Source organism: Oncorhynchus kisutch, linkage group LG28, assembly GCF_002021735.2.
Source record: "Oncorhynchus kisutch isolate 150728-3 linkage group LG28, Okis_V2, whole genome shotgun sequence".
Taxonomy (NCBI): domain Eukaryota; kingdom Metazoa; phylum Chordata; class Actinopteri; order Salmoniformes; family Salmonidae; genus Oncorhynchus; species Oncorhynchus kisutch.
In genome coordinates, this window is record NC_034201.2 from 46,510,698 (window position 1) to 46,537,465 (window position 26,768).

General features: G+C 46.3%; 1 protein-coding gene across 2 annotated transcripts in view; it reads left to right on the plus strand.

Moving 5' to 3' along the window:
* The window catches only part of larp1 (La ribonucleoprotein 1, translational regulator), a 56,611-nt gene that overhangs the window by 19,173 nt on the left and 10,670 nt on the right, over nucleotides 1–26,768 (plus strand). The window contains exons 4-17 of one of the 2 annotated variants that reach the window (XM_031808508.1): nucleotides 1,627–1,707; nucleotides 5,234–5,384; nucleotides 8,786–8,920; nucleotides 11,687–11,839; nucleotides 14,181–14,343; nucleotides 16,874–17,018; nucleotides 17,480–17,657; nucleotides 19,378–19,574; nucleotides 20,334–20,747; nucleotides 22,439–22,565; nucleotides 22,872–23,077; nucleotides 24,369–24,475; nucleotides 24,732–24,889; nucleotides 25,303–25,447. In XM_031808508.1, the coding sequence (XP_031664368.1) occupies nucleotides 1,627–1,707; nucleotides 5,234–5,384; nucleotides 8,786–8,920; nucleotides 11,687–11,839; nucleotides 14,181–14,343; nucleotides 16,874–17,018; nucleotides 17,480–17,657; nucleotides 19,378–19,574; nucleotides 20,334–20,747; nucleotides 22,439–22,565; nucleotides 22,872–23,077; nucleotides 24,369–24,475; nucleotides 24,732–24,889; nucleotides 25,303–25,447 (2,360 nt within the window). Of the gene's footprint in view, nucleotides 1–1,626; nucleotides 1,708–5,233; nucleotides 5,385–8,785; nucleotides 8,921–11,686; nucleotides 11,840–14,180; nucleotides 14,344–16,873; nucleotides 17,019–17,479; nucleotides 17,658–19,377; nucleotides 19,575–20,318; nucleotides 20,748–22,438; nucleotides 22,566–22,871; nucleotides 23,078–24,368; nucleotides 24,476–24,731; nucleotides 24,890–25,302; nucleotides 25,448–26,768 lie in introns of both variants that reach the window. The other variant, XM_031808507.1, reaches the window with a different exon arrangement.

Genomic DNA, 26,768 nt, shown 5'->3' on the forward strand with positions numbered 1-26,768 from the left:
GAGAGGAGAATAGTCACTAGGAGGATGAGACGTAAATAAAGTTGGCTCTCTATATCCCCCCCCCCCCCCCCGATTATGACGCTGCCGTGGGTGTTTTGTGGTGGGGGGGGGGGGGGGTGTAATTGTAGACCGCTTTCAAACAAGTGACTCGACTGGCTCTTTTGTCTCTTGGGTGTCTACACAGTGGGACTACTTGAGGCTGTTCATAGCATGATTGGGTTGTCCTAAATGGCAACCTATTCTCTACATAGTGTAAGAAAATAGTCTATTTTGAGAGCACACTTTCACCTCTTTCCCCTTACCAGAAAAATATCCCCTCTTCCCACCCCTTCCCGAGAGGTATAGGACCCCCACCCCCACCCCGAGAGATCGACTTGAGGGCAAACATGAACTCCAAGACTCAGCACTGCAGGCTTAAATACACATCTGAGACTGGTAGAGGGACTCTGAGCTGTAGCAGTGCAGTCAGCTGAGGCATCCATATGATCCAACCTTCATTTCCCTCAGGTGCTGGGTACCACGGACAGAGGATGCAACTCATTTGTGACCTCTTACAGTAGCATACCCCTGCAGGCTATTTCTGACAACTGGGATCGGGGAGATAGTTCCTCACTGGCAGAGTGACCGAAGTATAAACCCCTTTTTTAGACAGGTGGGATGGGGGGGGGGGGGTGTGAGGCAAGGAGCGGCTGCTACGTACGTTCTGCCAGGCTAGCGCAGGCCTGAGGAGATGTAGGTCAGAGCAGGGCTAGGAATAACCAGGCCTGGATGGGTCCCTATAGATGGGATGTCCTTTTAGGGATCCCCACAATAACCCACGGACCTCTGCTGCTATTCTGGGGGGGTTGTCGGCGAACAAACTTTTCCAAACGTTGCTAAATCAGTCAGTTACTTGAAAAATTAGGTATCAGAATTGGATATTTTTTGTACTTTTTAAAGCTTTTTGAAATTAGGTTGGCTGTTTTTCCCAGAAAGTCTGAAGGTTTTGGTTCAGTACTGCAATGAAACTAAAGCTATGTCCCCAAGGGCCATTGTATCTTTTTGACAAGACAACTTCACTGCCCACAATTTCCTATGAGAATTGTTCAGTTATTTTTAAGGTGTTTTTTTATTTTTTCTAGAATTTGTTGGAATTGAGGTTAACCCTTAAAGGTTGTGTACTCAGTGGTTAGGTTTGTGTTGGGTGGAGGGCCTGAATGTAGAATGCCACACCTCAACTATCACAACCCTCCCCAGACACCAAACCTTTATTCTCATTCTGTGGCATTTTGTGTACTCTTTAGAATCATGCCTGTAAAATGAGAATGTTTTCTGTAGAATTCTGTCCATATAAGGTCAACAAATTCTATAGAATGAATCGGCATTCTTGCTCTGTTAGTTTTCGATGACATGTCATAAGGAGTCTCATAACAATGATGAATTCCATACAATTTTCAATACACACTTCAGCTACATGGCATTGCAACACACGCCTATACACCATCATCATCTATCATTGTCTGTGTGTGTGTTGTTGAAATGGCATTAAAAAAATATATATATATATTTTCATCCAGGACGCAATCCTGTAATTGGGATTGCGCCCTTATCCTAAAATACCTTCCCTTCTGTCCCCCCTGTGCTCAGATTGAAGTTGTGACTGGGATTGTGTCATGCCCCATGCCTGTCAGGCAGGTCAGAGAGGTGAGCTCCCCACGGAGATCCCCAGTAAGTTCACCCTTCACATGGACCTGAAGCAGCCTGGTCTAGGAGCCTCCACGGCCTCCTGGCTTCCGTAGAACCTGAATGACCTGAACCAAAAGGATAGTGTGGTGGGGGGGGACGTTAACCAATCAAAAAGCTTGCTGGGGAGTTTATTATAGTAATAATTGACGAGATGGTTGCATGGACCCTAATTTTTAAACTCCTGGGTTGAACAGAACTATGGAGACCCAGCATGAGAATGGTTTAGGTCCAACCGTATACATAATGTGGGTCTGTGCAACAAGCAGTTTGTGGATGTCCAGACGGAGTATGATGGTGGAACGGCCTGCTGGTAGGGTGAACATAGCCATTGGAAAGCTTGATGAGTGGTTTGGATTTAACTTCCAATCGCACAAAAGGAAGCATGTATTTCTTCAGAAATGGGTATCCGCTTTGCTGTGGCCACACAAGAAAATGAGCATTATATTAGTTTTTCAGAGTGCTCAGTGGACGTTAACTTCCCATTTAGGCTATTGGTTTTCCGTTAGTTCCATTCATACTTACTAATGTTAACCGCTATTCTGGTTCCTGTTCAAATACAGGAAAGTGTACAGTTCTATTTGAATGTGATTTACAAAGGTTTGTATAGCAAGTGAGTTATCTTAACACATTTGAATGGACATGCCTATTCCAGTGCGTTGTTAGGGGTGTGTCTGCTCACTATCTGACTGTTTTTTTGTTTGTTGTGTGGATTACTTTCATTTTTTTTGCGACATGAAGAAAAAAGGGAGTGAAGAAGAAAAAACACCCGACATTTTGAAATAGTACAAGTGTGAGAAATGACTAGGCACCTCGTCTTGCCAAACGAACCCTTCAACTGAATGATTTGCATGGTCTTCCTATGCAAAGTGCCCCCTGATAGAAGTTATTTAACTTAGCGAGGTGAGCTCAAACATCCCAAGTGAACTAAACTTGCATTTTAATTTGACTTAATGTCTCAAATGGACACACTGCATGACTAATTGAGCAGAGGTGTTTAAACACAGGATCTGCAACTGCGTCTCGGGAGCTTTCTGGCCATGTCAAGACTTGGCAGTTTAATGCTGTTTTTCCTATTCTGATCTTGGAATTCCGAACACGCGTGTGTCTAAACTTTTTGTTTAAATGTGTCTTGTCATATCCACACATTCCCCCTTTTCCTGCACTATATTCAAATGCCCAGAATGCAAATGGTGGATTAGGCTAAATATGATGACACAACTTGACGGCAGTAGCAAAACCTCTGTAGCTAGCGAGCGCGCTAGCTGGCAACGCTAAAGGGATTGCAAACAGGTTCCCATAACTGTAGGCAAACAAATGTTTAAAAATAAATCTCTACTGCGAAGCACATGATCTGCAGGTTGAACATGGTGAGATTGTGGACTCCTAAATTGATAGTGCAGTTTGTATATAGGAGATTTTGCAACTAGCTGGCTACTTCTCATGCTGATATTGACTTGTATTGTGTGTAGCAGCTAGCTAGCTAGCTGCTACACACAACATAGTAACATACACAACATAGTGTATGTAGCTAGCTAGCAACACACTATATACAGAAGTATACGGACATCCCATCCAATTAGTAGATACGCCTACTTCAGCCACACCATTGCTGACGGGTGTATAAAATTGAGCAAATATCCATGCAATCTCCATAGACAAACACTGGCAGTAGAATGGCCTTACTGAAGAGCTCAGTGACTTTCAACGTGGCACTGTCATGGGATGCCACCTTTCCAACAAGTCAGTTCGTCAAATTTCTGCCCTGCTAGAGCTCCCCTCCGGTCAACTGTAAGTGATGTTATTGTGAAGTGGAAACATCTAGGAGCAACAACGGCTCAGCCGCGAAGTGGTAGGCAGATTCCAGGAGAACACTACCTACCCCAATGCACAGTGCCAACTGTAAAGTTTGGTGGAGAAGGAATAATGGTCTGGGGCTGTTTTTCATGGTTCAGGCTAGGGCCCTTAGTTCTAGTGAAGGGAAATCGTAATGCTACAGCATACAATGTCATTCTAAACAATTCTGTTATTCCAACTTTGTGGCAAGTTTGGGGAAGGCCCTTTTCTGTTTCAGCATAACAAAGCCCCAATGCACAAAGCGAGGTCCATAGAGTAATGGTTTGTTGAGATCGGTGTGGAAGAACTCGACTGGCCTGCACAGAGCCCTGACCTCAACCCCATTGAACACCTTTGGAATGAATTGGAACTCCGATTGCAAGCCAGGTCTGACCGCTCAACATTAGTGCCCATCCTCACTAATAATCTTGTGGCTGAATGGAAGCAAGGCCCTGCAGCAATGATCCAACATCTAGTGGAAAGCCTTCCCAGAAGAGTGGAGGCTGTTATAGCAGCAATGTTCCAACATCTAGTGGAAAGCCTTCCCAGAAGAGTGGAGGCTGTTATAGCAGCAATGTTCCAACATCTAGTGGAAAGCCTTCCCAGAAGAGTGGAGGCTGTTCTAGCAGCAATGTTCCATCATCTAGTGGAAAGCCTTCCCAGAAGAGTGGAGGCTGTTCTAGCAGCAATGTTCCAACATCTAGTGGAAAGCCTTCCCAGTAGAGTGGAGGCTGTTCTAGCAGCAATGTTCCAACATCTAGTGGAAAGCCTTCCCAGAAGGCTGTTCTAGCAGTGAAGGGGGGGACCAACCACTACCTGGTCATGTAGTGTAGCTAGCTAGCCAGCCCAGAGAGCGAGCATTGCATTATGGGCTTTGTCGTCAACTTGAGCTGCAACAGATTTCCAAACAGTTTTTCACATGCTGCTACCAACTTGATTTATAATGCAGTGTTTCCCCTATATGCATCTAGCAGCAATGGCGCACTGCTACTGTTTAAATTGTTGCCCCCAATACATTTTCAAAATGGTGAAACATTTTCAGTGTAAACCGTAAACGACTAAAAACCATATTTTAAATTGCTCCAATATATTTTTATACACAATCTTTTTTTTCTTCTTTTCTTTCTCCTCTGAGATCATCTTTGAGAACGAACAATCATCAAAATAAAATTTAAAAAACATGACAGTCAGAATCTAAAATGTCCGGGGCATTCGGGTCCCTGTTGATTCTGTTATAAGGTTGAGTCGCTCAGATGGCAATAGAACACGGCGTGAGGCAAAATGTGTAGAATTGCAGGAAATGAGCTTTATAGCAGCGGGCGGCGACCCCCCCCACACACACACACAGCTACGCTAACGTCAAAATGTAATATTTGTTGACAAATATTCTCAAGTAGTGTTGTTTTTCTCATTGTGAATCATTGGAATGAATGGTTTCTCCTCGGTGACCTGTAGGTGACCTGTGACCTGTAACCTTAATGTTAGTCTCAAACGGCTCCTTATTTCCTATTTATTGCGTTACATTTGACCGGGGACCACATCGAGAACAAGGTGCCATTAGGAATGCACACTAAGTGATGCTCCTAAACCTGGTTGTTGGAAGAGGAAGAAAATAAATAAAAAAATAAAAAATACCTGCTGGAATTATTGTACCTTGTGTTAACCTACTCCCCAGGCCCCCAAGAAGCCCGTGGTTAAGAAAGAGTGGAAAGAGAAACGTGACACCAACGAAGAAAGCAAGGAGAACCAGAAGGCCAAGTCGGACGACTCTGGAGAGGAGAAGAACGGAGACGACGACTCTCAGAAGAATGGACAGAAGAAAAAAGGTGGGTGACTCAGTATTGACCTCTTTAAAAATATATATTTTGAACTAAACTACAGTGTATGAAAAGTGCATTTTCACATATGTAGACACTGGAGGGGGTGAATATGAGGTTAAAAAGTGGTGGAATTCCCCTTTAAGAAGTTTTTACAGGGCTCAGGGTAAACAGAACCCTGTGCGGTAGGACATCTGACCTTAGGGCTTTTACACAGAACAAGTGTTTGTCTGAACACACAAACTATAACAAATAGCCAGTCATTGTGTTAACATCGATGATGTCGTGACTTGATTAACAGTATTTGGAAAAGCTGTCGGTATATGTTAGGCCTAATCAATGTAGGAATATCCATTACCACTTGAGGAAAATGAATCGTGTTTACTAAATGTTTTGCATGATGCAGGCCTCAGTCTGGCTTTGTAGTGACTACTACTCTGAGTCTAACCCTCACGGAGTCTGAGGCGATGCAGGCAGGGAGATGTTTTGGCAGTAACTAAGGGTTGAAATTCCACCAGTCTGCCAGCCAGCGAGTGTTTTCTGACCTTCGGAATGAGGTTTTTCCTGACTGACTAGAGGGAGAGCGAGAAACTTGCCTCTTTCTGGCCCTGCAATGCTCTTATTCCTCCCTTCCTTTTCATCCCCGAGCACCCTGTCTTCAAAAGTGTCCCCTCGGACAAACGGTTCAGGTCAATCGCAACCAAAACCTCCTGTCACCCCTCCCCCCGCGCTGTGGCCCTCACCAACCGCCCACCTGGTCCACGTTTATCTTCCTACTTGGACTTTGCACCCTGCACTTTCATCCTACAACTACACTCAGCACTGCCTTAGACCTCTGCCACTGACTAGACTCTCGTCTGCTCTTTCGGGCTCTGCAATGCTCTTTTTGTTTCTCGCGATCTCCCTCCCTTTATCCATCCCTCCCTTTTATATAAATGCAACATGTAAAGTGTTGGTTTTAACGAGCTGAAATAAAATTACCCAGAATTGTTCCAAACGCACAAAAAAAAAAAATTCTCTCTAAATGTGCACCGATTTGTTTAGATCCCTGTTAGTGAACAGTTCTTTCTTGCCAAGATAATCCATCCACCTGACAGGTGTGGCATATCAAGAAGCAGATTAAACGTTATGATCATTACACAGGTGCACCTTGTGCTGGGGACTATAAAAGGCCGCTCTACAATATGCAGTTTTGTCACACAACACAACGCCACAGATGTCTCGTGTTTTGAGGGAGCGTGAAATTGGCATTCTGACTACAGGAATGTCCACCAGAGCTGTTGCCAGAGAATTAAATGTTAATTTTCTCTTCCATAAGACCCCTCCAATGTCGTTTTAGAGAATTTGGCAGTACGTCCAACCGGCCTTACAACCACAGACCACGTGTAACCACGCCAGCCCAGGACCTGCAACCATCCTGCTTCTTCACACACGAGAGATATATGGTTATTCCTGTGACTGTAGTCATTTGGCTGACCAAAAAATGTCACCCAAAATTCCTAAATGAGCATCACAGCCCTAATCTCTACACATAGTTGTAATGTAATTTATAGTGCAGTCTGTAGTGTTTATAGCTTCAGTGTTCATAGTGCCGTCTGTAGTGTTTATAGCTTGTGTTCATAGTGTACATACTATATGTGGATATAGTATATATATATAGTATATATATATATAGTATTTTTTTTGTATATTGTCTCTAACTTTGCAGCACATGTATTTGGAAAAATAAATATGATTTGTTATTCTCTCACCTACCCCCTTCAGCAGACAGGGCCACGTCACTCTTACTCTCCCAGAGTGCACTGTCAAGAGTGACGTGGCCCTGTGCCTATCTGCTGACGGTGTAGGTGAGAATCGCCACAGTTCAACGTGCTCGCTCTAGTCCCCTGCCCTCGAGCACACTCTACTAACAGAGCACTGACACCGCCAACTGGCCAGCGAGGGAACTACACCCCTGGCTGAATAAAACATGGGGGGGGGGCACTATTCCAGCAATTATAAAACGGATTAGTTTGTGTGGGGGGGGCACTGTTCCAGCATTACAAAACGGATTAGTTTGTGTGGGGGGGGGGGGGCACTGTTCCAGCATTACAAAACGGATTAGTTTGTGTGGGGGGGGCACTGTTCCAGCATTACAAAACTGATTAGTTTGTGTGGGGGGGGGGCACTGTTCCAGCATTACAAAACGGATTAGTTTGTGTGGGGGGGGCACTGTTCCAGCATTACAAAACGGATTAGTTTGTGTGGGGGGGGGCACTGTTCCAGCATTACAAAACGGATTAGTTTGTGTGGGGGGGGGCACTGTTCCAGCATTACAAAACGGATTAGTTTGTGTGGGGGGGGGGCACTGTTCCAGCATTACAAAACGGATTAGTTTGTGTGGGGGGGGGGGCACTGTTCCAGCATTACAAAACGGATTAGTTTGTGTGGGGGGGGGGGGGCACTGTTCCAGCATTACAAAACGGATTAGTTTGTGTGGGGGGGGCACTGTTCCAGCATTACAAAACGGATTAGTTTGTGTGGGGGGGGGGGGGGGCACTGTTCCAGCATTACAAAACGGATTAGTTTGTGTGGGGGGGGGGGGCACTGTGGGGGGGGGGGGGCACTGTTCCAGCATTACAAAACGGATTAGTTTGTGTGGGGGGGGGGGGGCACTGTTCCAGCATTACAAAACGGATTAGTTTGTGTGGGGGGGGGGGCACTGTTCCAGCATTACAAAACGGATTAGTTTGTGTGGGGGGGGGCACTGTTCCAGCATTACAAAACGGATTAGTTTGTGTGGGGGGGGGCACTGTTCCAGCATTACAAAACGGATTAGTTTGTGTGGGGGGGGCACTGTTCCAGCATTACAAAACGGATTAGTTTGTGTGGGGGGGGCACTGTTCCAGCATTACAAAACGGATTAGTTTGTGTGGGGGGGGCACTGTTCCAGCATTACAAAACGGATTAGTTTGTGTGGGGGGGGGGGCACTGTTCCAGCATTACAAAACGGATTAGTTTGTGTGGTGGGGGGGGGGGGGGGCACTGTTCCAGCATTACAAAACGGATTAGTTTGTGTGGGGGGGGCACTGTTCCAGCATTACAAAACGGATTAGTTTGTGTGGGGGGGGGCACTGTTCCAGCATTACAAAACGGATTAGTTTGCGCAGAAGACAGAGTAAAACGTGAGGTATTTATTTTAATTGTCTGTGTTTTTATCAGATTTCTCAATAGGGTTTAGAGTTCCAGAGGTGAAACCCAATAGGCCCACTGGGAGAAGTCACAGCGCTTGTTCAGTGCTGCTCTGTCGTCGTCCGCCCCCCCCCCCCCACCTGCATCTCACGCTTGGTCTGACACTAATCAACACTATTGGTATTGTGTAAATGTGACAGACAGGTGCCACTCTAACGTGTGTGTGTGTGTGTGTGTAGGGAACAAGCACAAGTGGGTGCCGTTGATGATGGAGGTGAAGTCCGAGGGGCCCAGAGAGCGCTCTGCATCCAGGAACAACACCCGCCAGAACGAGGTTCCCAGGATGCCCCCCAACAACAGGAACGACCTCCGAGGTGACTGACATCACCCAGCGCCAGCCTGACCCCTTATGTCAGCCTGGTTGGGTACCAAATGGCTCCTTATATAGTGCACTACTATAACACCCTATTCCCTATATAGTGCACTACTATAGCACCCTATTCCCTATATAGTGCACTACTATAGCACCCTATTCCCTATATAGTGCATTACAATAGCACCCTATTCCCTATATAGTGCATTACAATAGCACCCTATTCCCTATATAGTGCACTACTATAGCACCCTATTCCCTATATAGTGCACTACTATAGCACCCTATTCCCTATATAGTGCACTACTATAGCACCCTATTCCCTATATAGTGCACTACTATTGACCAGGTTCAGTCTTCCCTTCAGAAAATATTCACAGTCCTTTACTTGTTCTTTTTTCTTTCCTATATTTTGTTGTTACAGCCTGAATTTAATATAGATTAAATAGAGATTTTTTTGTGGGGGGGGCATTGATCTACACACAGTACCCCAAGTGGAATTGTGTTTTTAGACATTTATTTTTGCAAATGAAAAGCTGACATGTTTAGTCCATAAGGTTTTAACCTCGTTGTTATGGCGAGCCTAAATCCGGTCAGGAGTACAAATGTGCTTAACAAGTCACACAATAAGTTGCATCGACTCATTCCGTGTGCAATATGTGGTTCATGTGATTTTTTTTTTATTGACCAGCTCATCTCTGTTACCCCACTCATACAATTATCTGTAAGGTCTCTCAGTCGAGCAGTGAATTTCAAAGGAAACTGTTCAGGGATTTCACTGAGGCCAATGGTTGTGGTCCGGTCCCAGTTAAATAAATCAATAAAATAAATATATATACACACACACACACACACACACAGAAAGACTCACAGCTGTAATCGTTGCCAAAGGTAATTCTAACATGTATTGACTTAGGGGGTTGAATACTTATGTAATCCAAATAGTTTTTATTTATTTGTATTTAATCGTATTTTTTTTTTATGTTTAAAAAAAAATTTTTTTAGACGTGATAAAGGATCTTCCGTGTTGACATTCGTGTTTTGTGTAGATTGCTGTAAAAAAAACACACAAAAAAAACACAAAAACACAAAAAGTCCAGAGGTGTGAATACTTTCTGAAGGCATTGTAGTGCATTAAATCTGACTGGGCCAATGGGGGATGAATAGGTGCAGTGGTGATTTTAGCATATAAATCTTGTTGGGGCCAAAGAAAATACAAAATTTGGGGTGCATGCCAGCAAAGCCACTACACTACACAACACTAAACAATACATTAATTGCACTATAACGGTAATAAACGGTGTCCACAAACTGTTAGGGCCTACATAAAGCTGTCCCAACAGCAGAGCTTTCTTTTCAGTAACATGGAGTGAATCCTTACCTCTGGGGGGGGAAAAAAAACTGGTTATCAGCAGAGCCATGTCTGGCAGCGACACAGTTAATTCAGCCTCATTTACTGCCTTAAAAAAAACAGTTGATATGGCGGACTTGTTTTAAACAAATGTAGTTTCTGCTGACAATTGAGATGTACAAACTATGGAATAATGGGACGATGAGCGGATACGAGACAATCTGTAATTTCGATTGAGATGTTAATGAGCGAGCTAGGCTGGACGTAACGTTAGTCAATATAACTATTTGTTTAGCACTTTTTAAATGTACAGAGACAGAATTCATAACATGGGCCATTCTTAGTGTTCTCCAAGTCAGAACCGTAGGATAACTAAAGGGGGCATATAAACACACAATGAAAGTGATGTACAATCTTTGATGATTATATTTGTCTAAAACAGGTTATAGGCTATATGTGCACCACCACCAAATTAATAGGTGAAAGTCCACAGTACACAATAATGAGAAAATATTTTTAAAAAGGGTGTACCCTTGTGGTGTTTCTGTACTACACGTTCTGATTCTTTATTTTATAGGACCCTGTATCTTAGTCCTATATCTTACCTTAGAAGTGTTAACTTCAAGCGGACTAGGATCTAGAGTTACAATGTCCCATAAATTGAATGTCCAAATAAAGTATTTACGCAAAATAAGTTTTGCAGCGACACAATCCAAAAGGTATGCTACAGCTAACCATTTATTCTTTTTGACTGTTCACAATTCACAAATGATCATTTTGATTCCCGTGATTCGATTCACCATGTATGAACCGAACCCCAACTACTATAATGGCAGAGCAAATAATTTGATTTGTGAATTCATATAAATTAATGTATATTTTAACTTTTTTAAATTTAATCTGTTTTATACAGTAATTTAACATTTGTATGGTCTAAATGCTAAATGTAATATATAATAATTTGACTCTGCCGGAACAAGGCTTGGTTTGTCTTTATAAAGTGGTCAACATGTGACATTTTTTTAATTTATTTTTGTGTGTTTTGTTAACTTAAAATGACAAAACGACTAGGTTCCAGTTCGTTTTACTAAACCGTATTTCCACAGTACACGGTTGCCACAGCACTCAGGTTGCCACAGCACTCGGGTTGCCACAGCACTCAGGTTGCCACAGCACTCAGGTTGCCACAGCACTCAGGTTGCCACAGCACTCAGGTTGCCACAGCACTCAGGTTGCCACAGCACTCAGGTTGCCACAGCACTCAGGTCAGGTCCATCTCCAGTAACACTCCCGCGCAGGTGTACTAACAACAGACTGATAGCACCGTAATGACAGAAATATATAGGGATACTTTAAAACAAACTTAAGTTTTACTTTGAGAAATAAACAAGTTTGATTTTAATTTGATTTTTTTAGACTGGCACAGCGGGAAGTACGAGCGTGAATGTCGTGAGGACCATGATGAGGTGTCCAGTGTGAAGAGTGAGGGTGCTCCCTTCCGTGCCGGGTTCCGTGGGCGTGGTCGTGGCAGGGGCAGGGGACGGGGACGAGGCAGAGGAGGCAGCAGAGGTAAGCTCTCCGTGGAAATGAACAGATATGGTATCGTATCTAGTTGGATGAGAGAGCCACGGTCTTAAGTGATTGAAAAACAGCGATGACCTAATAGCATATTTATTGAGAAGTCGGGCGTAGAAAGTAACGCATTACACTAGCAAAGATTTAAAACTCCATTTCAGGTGTCTGTTTTTAGTACTGAAGTCTTAAAATACATAATTATTTTCATTTGTGTGGTTCCAAGGCTCTCTCTGTGTCTCTCTCTCTCTCTGTGTCTCTCTCTCTCTGTGTCTCTCTCTCTGTGTCTCTCTCTCTGTGTCTCTCTCTCTGTGTCTCTCTCTCTCTGTGTGTCTCTCTCTCTGTGTGTCTCTCTCTCTCTGTGGTGTCTCTCTCTCTGTGTGTCTCCTCTTCTCTGTGTGTCTCTCTCTCTCTGTGTCTCTCTCTCTCTGTGTCTCTCTCTCCTCGGTGTCTCTCTCTCTCTGTGGTCCTCTCTCTCTCTGTGTCTCTCCTCTGTCTCTGTCTTCTCTCTCTCTGTCTCTGTCTCTCTCTCTGTCTCTGTCTCTCCTTGTCTCTCTCTCTCTCTGTCTCTCTCTCTCTCTCTGTCTCTTCTCTCTCTCTCTCTGTCTCTCTCTCTCTCTCTGTGTCTCTCTCTCTCTCTGTGGTCCTCTCTCTCTCTGTGTCTCTCTCTCTCTGTGTCTCTCTCTCTCTGTGTCTCCTCTCTCTGTGTCTCTCTCTCTCTGTGTCTCTCTCTCTCTGTGTCTCTCTCTCTCTCTCTGTGTCTCTCTCTCTCTCTCTGTGTCTCTCTCCTCTCTCTCTGTGTCTCTCTCTCTGTGTCTCTCTCTCTCTCTGTGTCTCTCTCTCTCTCTGTGTCCTCTCTCTCTCTCTGTGTGTCTCTCTCTCTCTCTCTGTGTCTCTCTGTGTCTCTCTCTCTCTGTGTCTCTCTCTCTGGTCTCTCTCTGTGTCTCTCTCTCTGTCTGTCTCTCGCTCTGTCTCTCTCTCTCTCTGTCTCTGTCCTCTCTCTCTCTGGTCTCTCTCTCTCTGTGTCTCTCTCTCTCTGTGTCTCTCTCTCTCTGTGTCTCTCTCTTCTCCTGTGGTCTCTCGCTCTCTGTGTCTCTCTCTCTCTGTGTCTCTCTCTCCTCTGTGTCTCTCTCTCTCTCTGTGGGTCTCTCTCTCTCTCTCTGTGTCTCTCTCTTCTCTCTGTGTCTCTCTCTCTCTCTCTGTGTCTCTCTCTCTCTCTCTGTGTCTCTCTCTCTCTCTCTGTGTCTCTCTCTCTCTCTCGTGTCTCTCTCTCTGTGTCTCTCTCTCTCTCTGTGTCTCTCTCTCTCTCTGTGTCTCTCTCTCTCTCTGTGTCTCTCTCTCTCTCTGTGTCTCTCTCTCTCTCTGTGTGTCTCTCTCTCTCTGTGTGTCTCTCTCTCTCTCTGTGTCTCTCTCTCTCTCTGTGTCTCTCTCTCTCTCTGTGTCTCTCTCTCTCTCTCTGTGTCTCTCTCTCTCTCTCTGTGTCCTCTCTCTCTCTCTCTCTGTGTCTCTCTCTCTCTCTCTCTGTGTCTCTCTCTCTCTCTCTCTGTGTCTCTCTCTCTCTCTCTCTGTGTCTCTCTCTCTCTCTCTCTGTGTCTCTCTCTCTCTCTCTCTCTCTCTGTGTCTCTCTCTCTGTGTCTCTCTGTGTCTCTCTCTCTCTCTCTGTGTCTCTCTCTCTCTCTGTGTCTCTCTCTCTCTCTGTGTCTCTCTCTGTGTCTGTGCTCATGGCTTTGCCTTTGTCCTATGTAAACCCTGATCTGGCCCCACTAAGGATACAGTAAAAACAACACAATCCCATAACAACCAGAGTGTGGTATAGTGGTCGGCGAGTCCTGTGATTCCCTCAGTGCCACGGGTGGAGGCAGGGTGCCTGGTCTTGCTTTTCTAGCCACCAGCCTCTCCCCTCTGGCTCAGGAAAACACTGCCCCCCCCCCCCCCCCCCCCCCCCCATTTGAGGAGAGAGGGGAAGGAACAAGGGGAGTAGAGCAGACCCACCCACTGTCATTATGAAACCTGCCGTTCTTCTCCTTCTTACTAGGCCGAGATCCATCTGTCTTGAGTTTTACCCCCCCCACAGGAACACACCGTTCCAGCAATCTAACAATGTTTTCCTGACAGGATGACATATTTTAAATTCTCTCTGCTGATCTTTAGACGAATATTTACTCTCTAGCTCTGTCAGCTTGCTCCGATTTTTAGTGTATTCACACGCCTTCCTAGGCTCAACAGCTGTGCTGCAAATGTCTCTGCTGTTGCTAAACTGCCTCCGTAGCTTTGTTTGTTTTAGTAGGTATGTGACAGCCGCACAGCAATGGTTGACTTCTGCCGTGTCTCCTGCCAGGTCACTATGACTACCATTACGGCTACAAGGCCTACGACGGGAAGGACGGCGCCTACGGCCAGAAGTTTGGCGCTCCAGTGACCTACTACTATGACAACATGAGCAGCAACGACCTGTACTCCGTAGACCAGGACCTGCTCAAGGACTACATCAAGAGGCAGATGTGAGTACTGCCGTTGGTTACTGCACAATTAGAACTAGTGCCGTTGGTTACTGCACAATTAGAACTAGTGCCGTTGGTTACTGCACAATTAGAACTAGTGCCGTTGGTTACTGCACAATTAGAACTAGTGCCGTTGGTTACTGCACAATTAGAACTAGTGCCGTTGGTTACCGCACAATTAGAACTAGTGCCGTTGGTTACCGCACAATTAGAACTAGTGCCGTTGGTTACTGCACAATTAGAACTAGTGCCGTTGGTTACTGCACAATTAGAACTAGTGCCGTTGGTTACTGCACAATTAGAACTAGTGCCGTTGGTTACCGCACAATTAGAACTAGTGCCGTTGGTTACCGCGCTTTAGAACTAGTGCCGTTGGTTACCGCGCTTTAGAACTAGTGCCGTTGGTTACTGCACAATTAGAACTAGTGCCGTTGGTTACTGCACAATTAGAACTAGTGCCGTTGGTTACTGCACAATTAGAACTAGTGCCGTTGGTTACTGCACAATTAGAACTAGTGCCGTTGGTTACTGCGCTTTAGAACTAGTGCCGTTGGTTACCGCACAATTAGAACTAGTGCCGTTGGTCACTGCGCTTTAGAACTAGTGCCGTTGGTTACCGCACAATTAGAACTAGTGCCGTTGGTTACTGCACAATTAGAACTAGTGCCGTTGGTTACTGCACAATTAGAACTAGTGCCGTTGGTTACCGCACAATTAGAACTAGTGCCGTTGGTTACCGCACAATTAGAACTAGTGCCGTTGGTTACTGCACAATTAGAACTAGTGCCGTTGGTTACTGCACAATTAGAACTAGTGCCGTTGGTTACCGCACAATTAGAACTAGTGCCGTTGGTTACCGCACAATTAGAACTAGTGCCGTTGGTTACCGCGCTTTAGAACTAGTGCCGTTGGTTACCGCGCTTTAGAACTAGTGCCGTTGGTTACTGCACAATTAGAACTAGTGCCGTTGGTTACTGCACAATTAGAACTAGTGCCGTTGGTTACTGCACAATTAGAACTAGTGCCGTTGGTTACTGCACAATTAGAACTAGTGCCGTTGGTTACCGCGCTTTAGAACTAGTGCCGTTGGTTACCGCACAATTAGAACTAGTGCCGTTGGTTACCGCGCTTTAGAACTAGTGCCGTTGGTTACCGCACAATTAGAACTAGTGCCGTTGGTTACCGCACAATTAGAACTAGTGCCGTTGGTTACCGCGCAATTAGAACTAGTGCCGTTGGTTACCGCGCTTTAGAACTAGTGCCGTTGGTTACCGCGCTTTAGAACTAGTGCCGTTGGTTACCGCGCTTTAGAACTAGTGCCGTTGGTTACCGCGCTTTAGAACTAGTGCCGTTGGTTACCGCGCTTTAGAACTAGTGCCGTTGGTTACTGCGCTTTAGAACTAGTGCCGTTGGTTACCGCACAATTAGAACTAGTGCCGTTGGTCACTGCGCTTTAGAACTAGTGCCGTTGGTTACTGCGCTTTAGAACTAGTGCCGTTGGTCATTGTCTTTTTCAGGGTTTAAATCATGTAAATAACCTATGCTGTTTTAGCAGACGGTTTCAACCAAAAGGATTGACATTCATGCGTGCACATTTTAGTCATATGGGTGGCCCCAGAATATAACATGGAATCTGAATTTATGTGTACATACATAGGCCAACCATTTCCGTTGGTTACCGCGCTTTAGAACTAGTGCCGTTGGTTACCGCACAATTAGAACTAGTGCCGTTGGTTACCGCACAATTAGAACTAGTGCCGTTGGTTACTGCACAATTAGAACTAGTGCCGTTGGTTACCGCACAATTAGAACTAGTGCCGTTGGTTACTGCACAATTAGAACTAGTGCCGTTGGTTGCTGCACAATTAGAACTAGTGCCGTTGGTTACCGCACAATTAGAACTAGTGCCGTTGGTTACCGCGCTTTAGAACTAGTGCCGTTGGTTACCGCACAATTAGAACTAGTGCCGTTGGTTACCGCGCTTTAGAACTAGTGCCGTTGGTTACTGCGCAATTAGAACTAGTGCCGTTGGTTACTGCACAATTAGAACTAGTGCCGTTGGTTACTGCACAATTAGAACTAGTGCCGTTGGTTACTGCACAATTAGAACTAGTGCCGTTGGTTACTGCACAATTAGAACTAGTGCCGTTGGTTACTGCACAATTAGAACTAGTGCCGTTGGTTACTGCACAATTAGAACTAGTGCCATTGGTTACCGCACAATTAGAACTAGTGCCATTGGTTACTGCACAATTAGAACTAGTTTCCATTTCCATGATCAAATTCCATCTCCAATACAACGGATTGTAGTTGAAATTCCATTTATTTTCACTCCAAAACAAAGCTGAGAACATAGCCAAATATTTAGTCTCAACACTTTCCCCACCTCGTATCATTGTACTCCCTGACAAGGGCTTTTCCAACAAACAAAAAAATATTCCGATTTTGTTCTATTGAAGATAGAAATACAATAAAGGCATTGTGATTCTAGGAAGACTGATTATGTTGACTTCCTGCATTTTCTCCGTAGTGAGTATTACTTCAGCCTTGACAACCTGGAGCGGGACTTCTTCCTGCGCAGGAAGATGGATCAGGAAGGCTTCCTGTCTCTTGGCCTGGTCGCTAGCTTCCACAGGGTGCAGGCCCTCACCACCGACGTCAACCTTATCATAGAGGTACGTACGTCCACCTTCTGTTTCTAGCAAGGTGGCGGATGGCTCTAGAAATAAATACGTCTCTCTAATGTCAGAACTCATCAGATTTTTAGAATTTGTAGATAATTCAAGGCTTTTTCAACGAGTTTTGACTTCTCAACAACAACAAAAAACCACTTCCTGCATTAGTTTCTTTCCCTCTTAAGTTTGTAGAAGTTTTTTTGCATGTAATGCAGGAATGTATTCCAACTTGCCAGGCATTGAGAATATTCTAGATCAGGGATACCAAACATTCAGACAGGGTGCCTGATTTGGCCAGCAAGGGAGTCCAATCCTGCCCTTGTGTGGTTTTAGTAAATAAAATAAAAATTGGTAAAAAAAATATATATATATATATATACACACATGCATATAACAATAGATGAGTAGATACTATTTAATTGTGTTTCATACCCTCAACACTCTTAAATCTACCCCCTTAGTCTTTAAAGGGTAGCAAAGAGGTGGAGATCATTGAAATGAAGATCCGCCGCAAGGTGGAACCCGAGAAGTGGCCTCTACCGGGTCTTTCCATGGGACCGGACCACAACCAAGTCGACCTGACCCAGCTCATCCACTGCCCGGAGTTCGTGCCCCGGCAGACGCCCGCTGAGCAGACAGGTAAAAGCAGCTACACTACACCCGCTGGAGAACAGATACCCAACCGTTTTGGCAGTGGCCCGCTGGAGAACAGATACCCAACCGTTTTGGCAGTGGCCCGCTGGAGAACAGATACCCAACCGTTCTGACAGTGGCCCGCTGGAGAACAGATACCCAACCGTTTTGGCAGTGGCCCGCTGGAGAACAGATACCCAACCGTTCTGACAGTGGCCCGCTGGAGAACAGATACCCAACCGTTTTGACAGTGGCCCGCTGGAGAACAGATACCCAACCGTTTTGGCAGTGGCCCGCTGGAGAACAGATACCCAACCGTTTTGGCAGTGGCCCGCTGGAGAACAGATACCCAACCGTTCTGGCAGTGGCCCGCTGGAGAACAGATACCCAACCGTTCTGACAGTGGCCCGCTGGAGAACAGATACCCAACCGTTCTGACAGTGGCCCGCTGGAGAACAGATACCCAACCGTTCTGACAGTGGCCCGCTGGAGAACAGATACCCAACCGTTCTGACAGTGGCCCGCTGGAGAACAGATACCCAACCGTTTTGGCAGTGGCCCGCTGGAGAACAGATACCCAACCGTTCTGATAGTGGCCCGCTGTAGAACAGATACCCAACCGTTCTGATAGTGGCCCGCTGTAGAACAGATACCCAACCGTTCTGATAGTGGCCCGCTGGAGAACAGATACCCAACCGTTCTGATAGTGGCCCGCTGGAGAACAGATACCCAACCGTTTTGGCAGTGGCCCGCTGGAGAACAGATACCCAACCGCTTTGACAGTGACCCGCTGTAGAACAGATACCCAACCGTTTTGACAGTGGCCCGCTGGAGAACAGATACCCAACCGTTTTGGCAGTGGCCCGCTGGAGAACAGATACCCAACCGCTTTGCCAGTGACCCGCTGTAGAACAGATACCCAACCGTTTTGACAGTGGCCCGCTGGAGAACAGATACCCAACCGTTTTGGCAGTGGCCCGCTGGAGAACAGATACCCAACCGTTCTGATAGTGGCCCGCTGTAGAACAGATACCCAACCGTTCTGATAGTGGCCCGCTGGAGAACAGATACCCAACCGTTCTGATAGTGGCCCGCTGGAGAACAGATACCCAACCGTTTTGGCAGTGGCCCGCTGGAGAACAGATACCCAACCGTTCTGACAGTGACTATCCATTTAGCTACTCAAAACAGGTGTATTGATCCACCTAGTCAGCCACACATCCACTTTAACAGTCTGTGTGTGTGTATTTTCACTATGGAAACGGACGATTGTACACTTGGCCATACAGAGTTGCTCTATAAGCACGTGGCTATACTCTGCTGCCTAGCCAGCCACAGTCACCGTATACTTGCTAGTGTCTCACTATCCACTTATAGCATCACAACACCCTGGTGAAGGTTAAACGCCTCGCATGTTGGCTCAGTTTGGGCCCAGCCTAGACACCCAAGTTAAAAAAAAAAAAAATGTTAAGAATGGGGGTGTACAGTGTGATACTGTGAGGTGGACTCATTCTGATTCAGTTGAGGGCTCTCTTGCTGTGTCAAGTAGACCCTGATTAGGCAAAGCTGATTTAGTCCATTGGGTTGCTTATCTGGTGAGCTCACTCACCGCTCTGTCCACCTTGTACATCCTGTAGGCTTGTCTAATGATCACCTGTCTGTCCACATGGTACATCCTGTAGGCTTGTCTAGACTAGGGATCACCTATAGTCAATCTAATCGACAGAATCTGCTCCAGGGTCTCCCCGGTCCTCCACACCCACCAGGGGCTCAACCAGGGCCTCCATGCAGCCCAAGGTAGAGCAGGACGTGTCCAACCTGAAGAGCATGTCCAAGGGCCTGTCGGCGAGTCTCCCCGACCTGGACTCTGAGTCCTGGATCGAGGTGAAAAAGAGGCCCAGGCCCTCCCCGGCCCGACCCAAGGTGAGTGGAGCTGAAGGAGAGGAGACGGACGGAACGTGTTCGGAAGGAGGATTCAAACCTCACAATACGATATTATCGCGATATTTGGGTGCCAATATGATATGTATTCCAATTCTCACACTTCTATCTGTGTTGCGAGATTCAACACTGATTTTATTGCGATTTGTTCAGCCAAACATGTTGCTCACCATATGTCTGCTGCAGAGGGACGAGAACCATGGGGAAATTTAGTTTTGATCAGTCAATGAAATAGAAGTGCTGAAAACAGAATTGTCTCCCTAATAATAATAATAATAATAATAAAAATAAAAAAACAAGATGGAGTTTGGTGCAGGGGACAGTCAACTAGCGCAAAAATAATATGTGGTCTACATTTATCCCCCCCACCCCATCGCTTATGGATATCGGGGCAATGTTGCATCGTCATGCTTGCAACAAAAACCAATGCTTGCAACATGATGCTTGCTTCAAAACCTAATGATTATAAAGGCTTCCTTCAAGACACTTACGACCAATTTCATGACCTAATACCTGCATCCCAAATGGCACCCTATTCCCTATTTAGTGCACTACTTTGGACCAGATCCCTAGTCAAAAGTAGTGCACTACATAGGGAATAGGGTGTCATTTGAGGGTATATACCATACCTCTACATTGCCCTCTCCACTTGTCTCCCTCTCCACCTTTTGTTTTGTCATCCATCCATACCTCCCTCCCTCCTCCCTGGGTGTTAACTGACGGTAGACCCCCTCATTGCAGCAGAAGGAAGAGGCTGTCTCCCCGGTGCCCCAGCCAGGCCCCAGCCCGATCCCCTCGGTCTCCCCGGCCCAGGCCTCGGCCACGGGAGCCAAGGAGGAGCAGGACGAGCCCGAAGAGCTGGACTTCATGTTTGACGAGGAGATGGAGCAGATAGATGGCCGCAGGAACACCTTCACCGACTGGTCCGACGACGACTCGGACTGCGAAATCGCCGACAACGACGTTAACAAAATCCTCATCGTGACTCAGACACCGCCTTACCTGCGCAAGCACCCGGGTGGCGACCGTACGGGCCACCATACGTCACGCTCTAAGCTGACCAACGAGCTGGTGAAGGTGATCAACGACGGCCTGTACTACTACGAAGCAGATCTGTGGGATGACAACTACGAACCCGAGTACGCCACCATCAAGGTCAGTCCCTTTCACTGAGACGTCAACTCCGTAGTCAGGTATCAAGAAAGGTAAATTGAGTTAAAACCCACAGGATTAGTATTTGTTTGTTTTTCAATAATTTTTTTACCAGTGTTGCCGATGGGAATGTGGTGAATAGCAGAATTTCCCCTAACTAATTCCATATCTCTTAGTTAAATTAGGCATGTTTTACCTAGCTTCCACCAGGCCCAGAAACTATTTCAACAATAATAAATGATAACAACAAAAAGCATAGTTTGCATCACTGATATATAACTTAAGTGGGCTATTCTGAAAAGTTCCAGGTGTCTATTCTGGCTGCAGTGTGGATGTTTCTGTCCCAAGGCCTGTGAGCACGCGGGGGGTCTGGATGTGGCGGCCTACAGAATGGTCATGTTGCCATTTTGAATGTTTGTTTGTGTTGTCCCTGCTCTCATTGTGACAGGGCTCTTTGTGCCCGTTCACGTGCCCCCCCCCCCCCCAATCCAGTGGTGTGTGGAAAAGAGTTCCCTTGTTTATAAATAAACCCTAACTAGGCTTGCCTCCGCTTTAGCTAAAGGGCTCTGTTTTAAGTGGGTTTCGGGGGTGGGGATATATTACTCTTCAAATGTCTTCAGAGGTAACTTTGCTAGACTTCGCGATGGCTGAGGCTGGAAATGTAAGTGTTTCAAAAATGGTACCCGTTTCCTCATTTTGGTGCTCTGCTTTTGACCAGAGTCCTATGTGCCCTGGACAAAACAGAGCTCTATGTAGGAAATATTTTGCCATTGAGGACGCAGGCTCTGTGTGTAGCATTCCAGTTTAGTAGTTGTTGTTTTTGCTGTTTTTTTTGTTTTTTTTCTACCAGTTTTGTCTTTGAGGAAAGTTGATTTATTGTGTGTTGTGTTTTGGAGATCGTTAACTGTTGACATCCAGACTAGTTTGAAATGGACTGGGATGAAATAGCAGTTAGATTGAAGGCTCTACTATAGCCTTGTAGGTTCTTGGTGACCATGCCCTGTTTGTGTGTGTGTGTCCAACCATAACCTAACCATTAGAAGGTACATTAGGCTACATAGATCATAGATGACAGGCCATTAACTATATCCTCCGGCTGTTGTTTTGGTTCTTGAGAAGAACAAAAAAAATAATGTTTTGGACATGCAATGAGGCATGGTCCAATGTTTGTCTTTTTGAATGTTCATCGCCTGGACACATAACGGCTAGTCCTGGACACATAACGGCTAGTCCTGGACGCATAACGGCTAGTCCTGGACGCATAACGGCTAGTCCTGGACGCATAACGGCTAGTCCTGGACGCATAACGGCTAGTCCTGGACGCATAACGGCTAGTCCTGGACGCATAACGGCTAGTCCTGGACGCATAACGGCTAGTCCTGGACGCATAACGGCTAGTCCTGGACGCATAACGGCTAGTCCTGGACGCATAACGGCTAGTCCTGGACGCATAACGGCTAGTCCTGGACGCATAACGGCTAGTCCTGGACGCATAACGGCTAGTCCTGGACGCATAACGGCTAGTCCTGGACGCATAACGGCTAGTCCTGGACTAAAATGCACTTTCAAAGGAGAATCAAAATGTTTTTTTTTCTTCTTAGACTGGGCTCAAATCTACCTCTCTGGGGAAACAAACCAGCCCATTAAGTTTGACCACTGTCTCACTGAGGCTCTCTGCCATGTTGTCTCTGCAGCAAGAGGTGGAGAACTTCAAGAAGGTTCACCTGATCAGCCGAGAGGAGTTTGACTGCCTGACCCCAGAGCCCCCTGTCGACCCCAACCAGGAGGTACCCCCGGGACCCCCAAGCCCCAGCAGAGTGAGTACCACACACACACACACACACACACACACACGAGGCAGACACGGACAAGACGCAGACCTCTCAATAAAACAGGGGTTACGCAGCCTATTCAGTGCCTAGCTCAACCACTGAACTGAACGAACGGGCAATGACACCATGGTGCAGAACAATGGGTTGGTAGCGGGTCTATGGCTTTTGCAACACACACTGAAAAGCTTGGAAACTATAGCAATACCCTCCACGTAAGATACCCGTCTTACTCATGTGCATATTCTTTATATAGCTGTGATACTCACTCATGACTCCTATGTCTCACATCTCTCAGTTCCCGTAGACGCCTTGGCGAACAAACTGTTCGGTGCCCCCGAGCCTTCCACAATAGCACGCTCCCTCCCGACTACTGTGCCTGACTCGCCCAACTACCGCAGTGCCCGGACACCCCGCACGCCACGCACCCCGCACCGGAAGGACCCGCCCATGACGCCCCGCTTCTACCCCGTGGTGAAGGAGAGCCGGCCTGTCGACGCCATGGTAACCAATAAGAGTTTCTGCCATTTAGCTTCAACTCATGTTGATCTCCCAGGGCAACAGCCTGTTAGATGTTGATCTCCCGGGGGAACAGCCCGCTAGATGTTGATCTCCCGGGGGAACAGCCCGCTAGATGTTGATCTCCCGGGGGAACAGCCCGCTAGATGTTGATCTCCCGGGGGAACAGCCCGCTAGATGTTGATCTCCCGGGGGAACAGCCCGCTAGATGTTGATCTCCCGGGGGAACAGCCCGCTAGATGTTGATCTCCCGGGGGAACAGCCCGCTAGATGTTGATCTCCCGGGGGAACAGCCCGCTAGATGTTGATCTCCCGGGGGAACAGCCCGCTAGATGTTGATCTCCCGGGGGAACAGCCCGCTAGATGTTGATCTCCCGGGGGAACAGCCCGCTAGATGTTGATCTCCCGGGGGAACAGCCCGCTAGATGTTGATCTCCCGGGGAACAGCCCGCTAGATGTTGATCTCCCGGGGGAACAGCCCGCTAGATGTTGATCTCCCGGGGGAACAGCCCGCTAGATGTTGATCTCCCGGGGAACAGCATGTTATTTGCCCCTTTTCAAATTTGTGCAACTTTTGCATAGAAAAGGGGGCAATTCCTTTTCCACAGCACTGTACATATAGATGATATCAGACTTATACTGCCCATCTGTTTATACATATGATTTGGAAAGTGTCTTTCACTTCAAACTGACGACTAGGGCTGGATTTGGGTGTGGGCGTCTTGACTTCTGTCGTTCTCCTGGTGTAGTTAACTGCCCTCTCTCAATCTCTCTCGATCTCTCTCTCTCTCTCTCGATCCCTCGCTCTCTCTCGATCTCTCTCTCTCTCGATCCCTCTCTCTCTCTCTCTCGATCCCTCTCTCTCTCTCTCTCGATCCCTCTCTCTCTCTCTCTCTCTCGATCCCTCTCTCTCTCTCTCTCTCTCGATCCCTCTCTCTCTCTCTCTCTCGATCCCTCTCCCTCTCTCTCTCTCTCTCTCGATCCCTCTCCCTCTCTCTCTCTCTCTCGATCCCTCTCTCTCTCTCGATCCCTCTCTCTCTCTCTCGATCCCTCTCTCTCTCTCTCTCTCTCGATCCCTCTCTCTCTCTCTCTCTCTCGATCCCTCTCTCTCTCTCGATCCCTCTCTCTCTCTCTCTCTCTCGATCCCTCTCTCTCTCTCGATCCCTCTCTCGATCCCTCTCTCTCTCGATCCCTCTCTCTCTCGATCCCTCTCTCTCGATCCCTCTCTCTCGATCCCTCTCTCTCTCTCGATCCCTCTCTCTCTCTCTCTCTCCAGACCCCCAGGAAAAGGAAGACCAGACACAGCTCTAACCCCCCAATGGAGTGCCACGTTGGCTGGGTGATGGACTCACGAGAACACCGGTCCCGCACTGCCTCCGTCAGGTGAGACAAGTCTCACCTGTGTGATTTGCGAACGTGTACATCTGTTCATTTTACCTACAAAATTGAGTGGCTTATTTGTTGAAGTCATTGAGTGGTTTATTTGTTGAAGTCATTGAGTGGTTTATTTGTTGAAGTCATTGAGTGGTTTATTTGTTGAAGTCATTGAGTGGTTTATTTGTTGAAGTCGTATGTTCATTTCAGGTTTAATTTATCCTTGATGTCTGTGTATTTAATGACCCGTCCCCCTTCTCTCCAGCTCCAACGCCAGCCCCTCAGAGGGTACCCCTGCATTGGGGGGAATTGGCTGCACCCCCCAGTCGCTCCCCAAGTTCCAGCACCCCTCCCACGAACTGCTCAAGGAGAACGGCTTCACTCAACATGTTTACCACAAGTACCGTCGGCGCTGCCTAAACGGTACTCATAGCTACCATATATCCCCCCCCCCCCCCCCCCCCTGAACACACACACACACACACAGACAGACACACAGACACACACACACACACACACACACACAGATGAGTCATTCACACACTTAGAGTACATGCGTAGTACCTTTACCATTTCATATACTGCTTCCATTGCTCACTATTTTCCATTCAGAAACGTCTGACTTTGTCACAGTCTCTAGAAAGTCAAGTTGCCTCACACAGTTCACATTACACTTGTGTATAAATTGCGGTGGCTTACTTTGATACTCAGGTTGCATCCCAAATAGCAACCTGTTCCCTACATAGTGCACTACTTTTGAAAATATGGGGAATAAGTTGGCATTTAGGACATAAAACAGCCAAAGTGTCTCACCCTTTCTACTCCACCAATCACAGAGCGCAAGCGGTTGGGCATCGGCCAATCCCAGGAGATGAACACGCTGTTCCGTTTCTGGTCGTTCTTCCTGAGGGATCACTTCAACAGGAAGATGTATGAGGAGTTCAGGCAGCTGGTGGTGGAGGACGGCAAGGAGGGATACAGGTAAACGTTTCATTTCGTTATTTGCTAAATACTCATCCATCTACAGATTGCACACTCAGTCACTCTCCTTATTGGTCAAATAGCCCCTATACAGCCTGGAGGTGTGTTGAGTCATTGTCTTGTTGAAAAACAAATGATAGTCCCACTAAGCCCAAACCAGATGGAAAGGAGTATCGCTGCAGAATGCTGTGGTATTCATGCTGGTTAAGTGTGCCTTAAATTGTAAATAAATCATAGACAGTGTCACCAGCAAAGCACCATCACTCCTCCTCCTCCATGCTTCACGGTGGGAACCACACATACGGAGATCATCCGTTCACCCACACCGTGTCTCACAAAGACACGGCGGTTGGAAACAAAAATCTCAAATTTGGACTCATCAGACCAAAGGACAGATTTCTACCAGTCTAATGTCCATGGCTCGTGTTTCTTGGCCCAAGCAAGTCTCTTCTTATTATTGGTGTCCTTTAGTAGTGGTTTCTTTACAGCAATTTGACCATGAAGGCCTGATTCACACAGTCTCCTGTGAACAGTTGATGTTGAGATGTGTCTGTTACTTGAACTCTGAAGCATTTATTTGGCCTGCAATTTCTGAGGCTGGTAAATCTAATGAACTTATCCTCAGCAGCAGAGGCAACTCTGGGTCTTCCTTTCCTGTGGCGGTCTTCATGAGAGCCATTTTTTTCATAGCGCTTGATGGTTTTTTCAGACTGCACTTGAAGAAACTTTCAAACTTCTTGATATTTTCCGTATACTGACCTTTATGTCTTAGATTACAGTCCATCATTACTTTATCTTTGCTTATTTGAGCTGTTCTTGCTATAATATGAGAGAAAAGAATCAGCTTTTACCAAATGCTATCTTCTCTATACCACCCCTACCTTGTCACAACATAACTGATTGGCTCAAACGCATTAAGAAGGAAATACATTCCACAAATGTACTCTTAACAAGGCACACCTGTTAATTGAAATACATTCCAGGTGACTACCTCATGAAACTGGTTGAGAGAATGCCAAGTGCTTTCAAAGCCGTCATCAAGGCAAAGGGTGGCTACTTTGAAGAATCTCAAATATAAAATATATTTTGATTTGTTTAACACTTCTTTTTTTGGGGGGGTTGCTACATGATTCCATGTGTTATTTTATAGTTTTGATGTCTTCACTATTATTCTGCAATGTAGTCAAAAAATATAGAAAATCCCTTGAATGAGTAGGTGTTCTAAAACTTTTGACTGTGTAGATGGATAGTTGTGACAGAACACACCACCTCAAGAGAACACTACATAGAGACCTAAGACAGCAATGCAGCAACACGACAC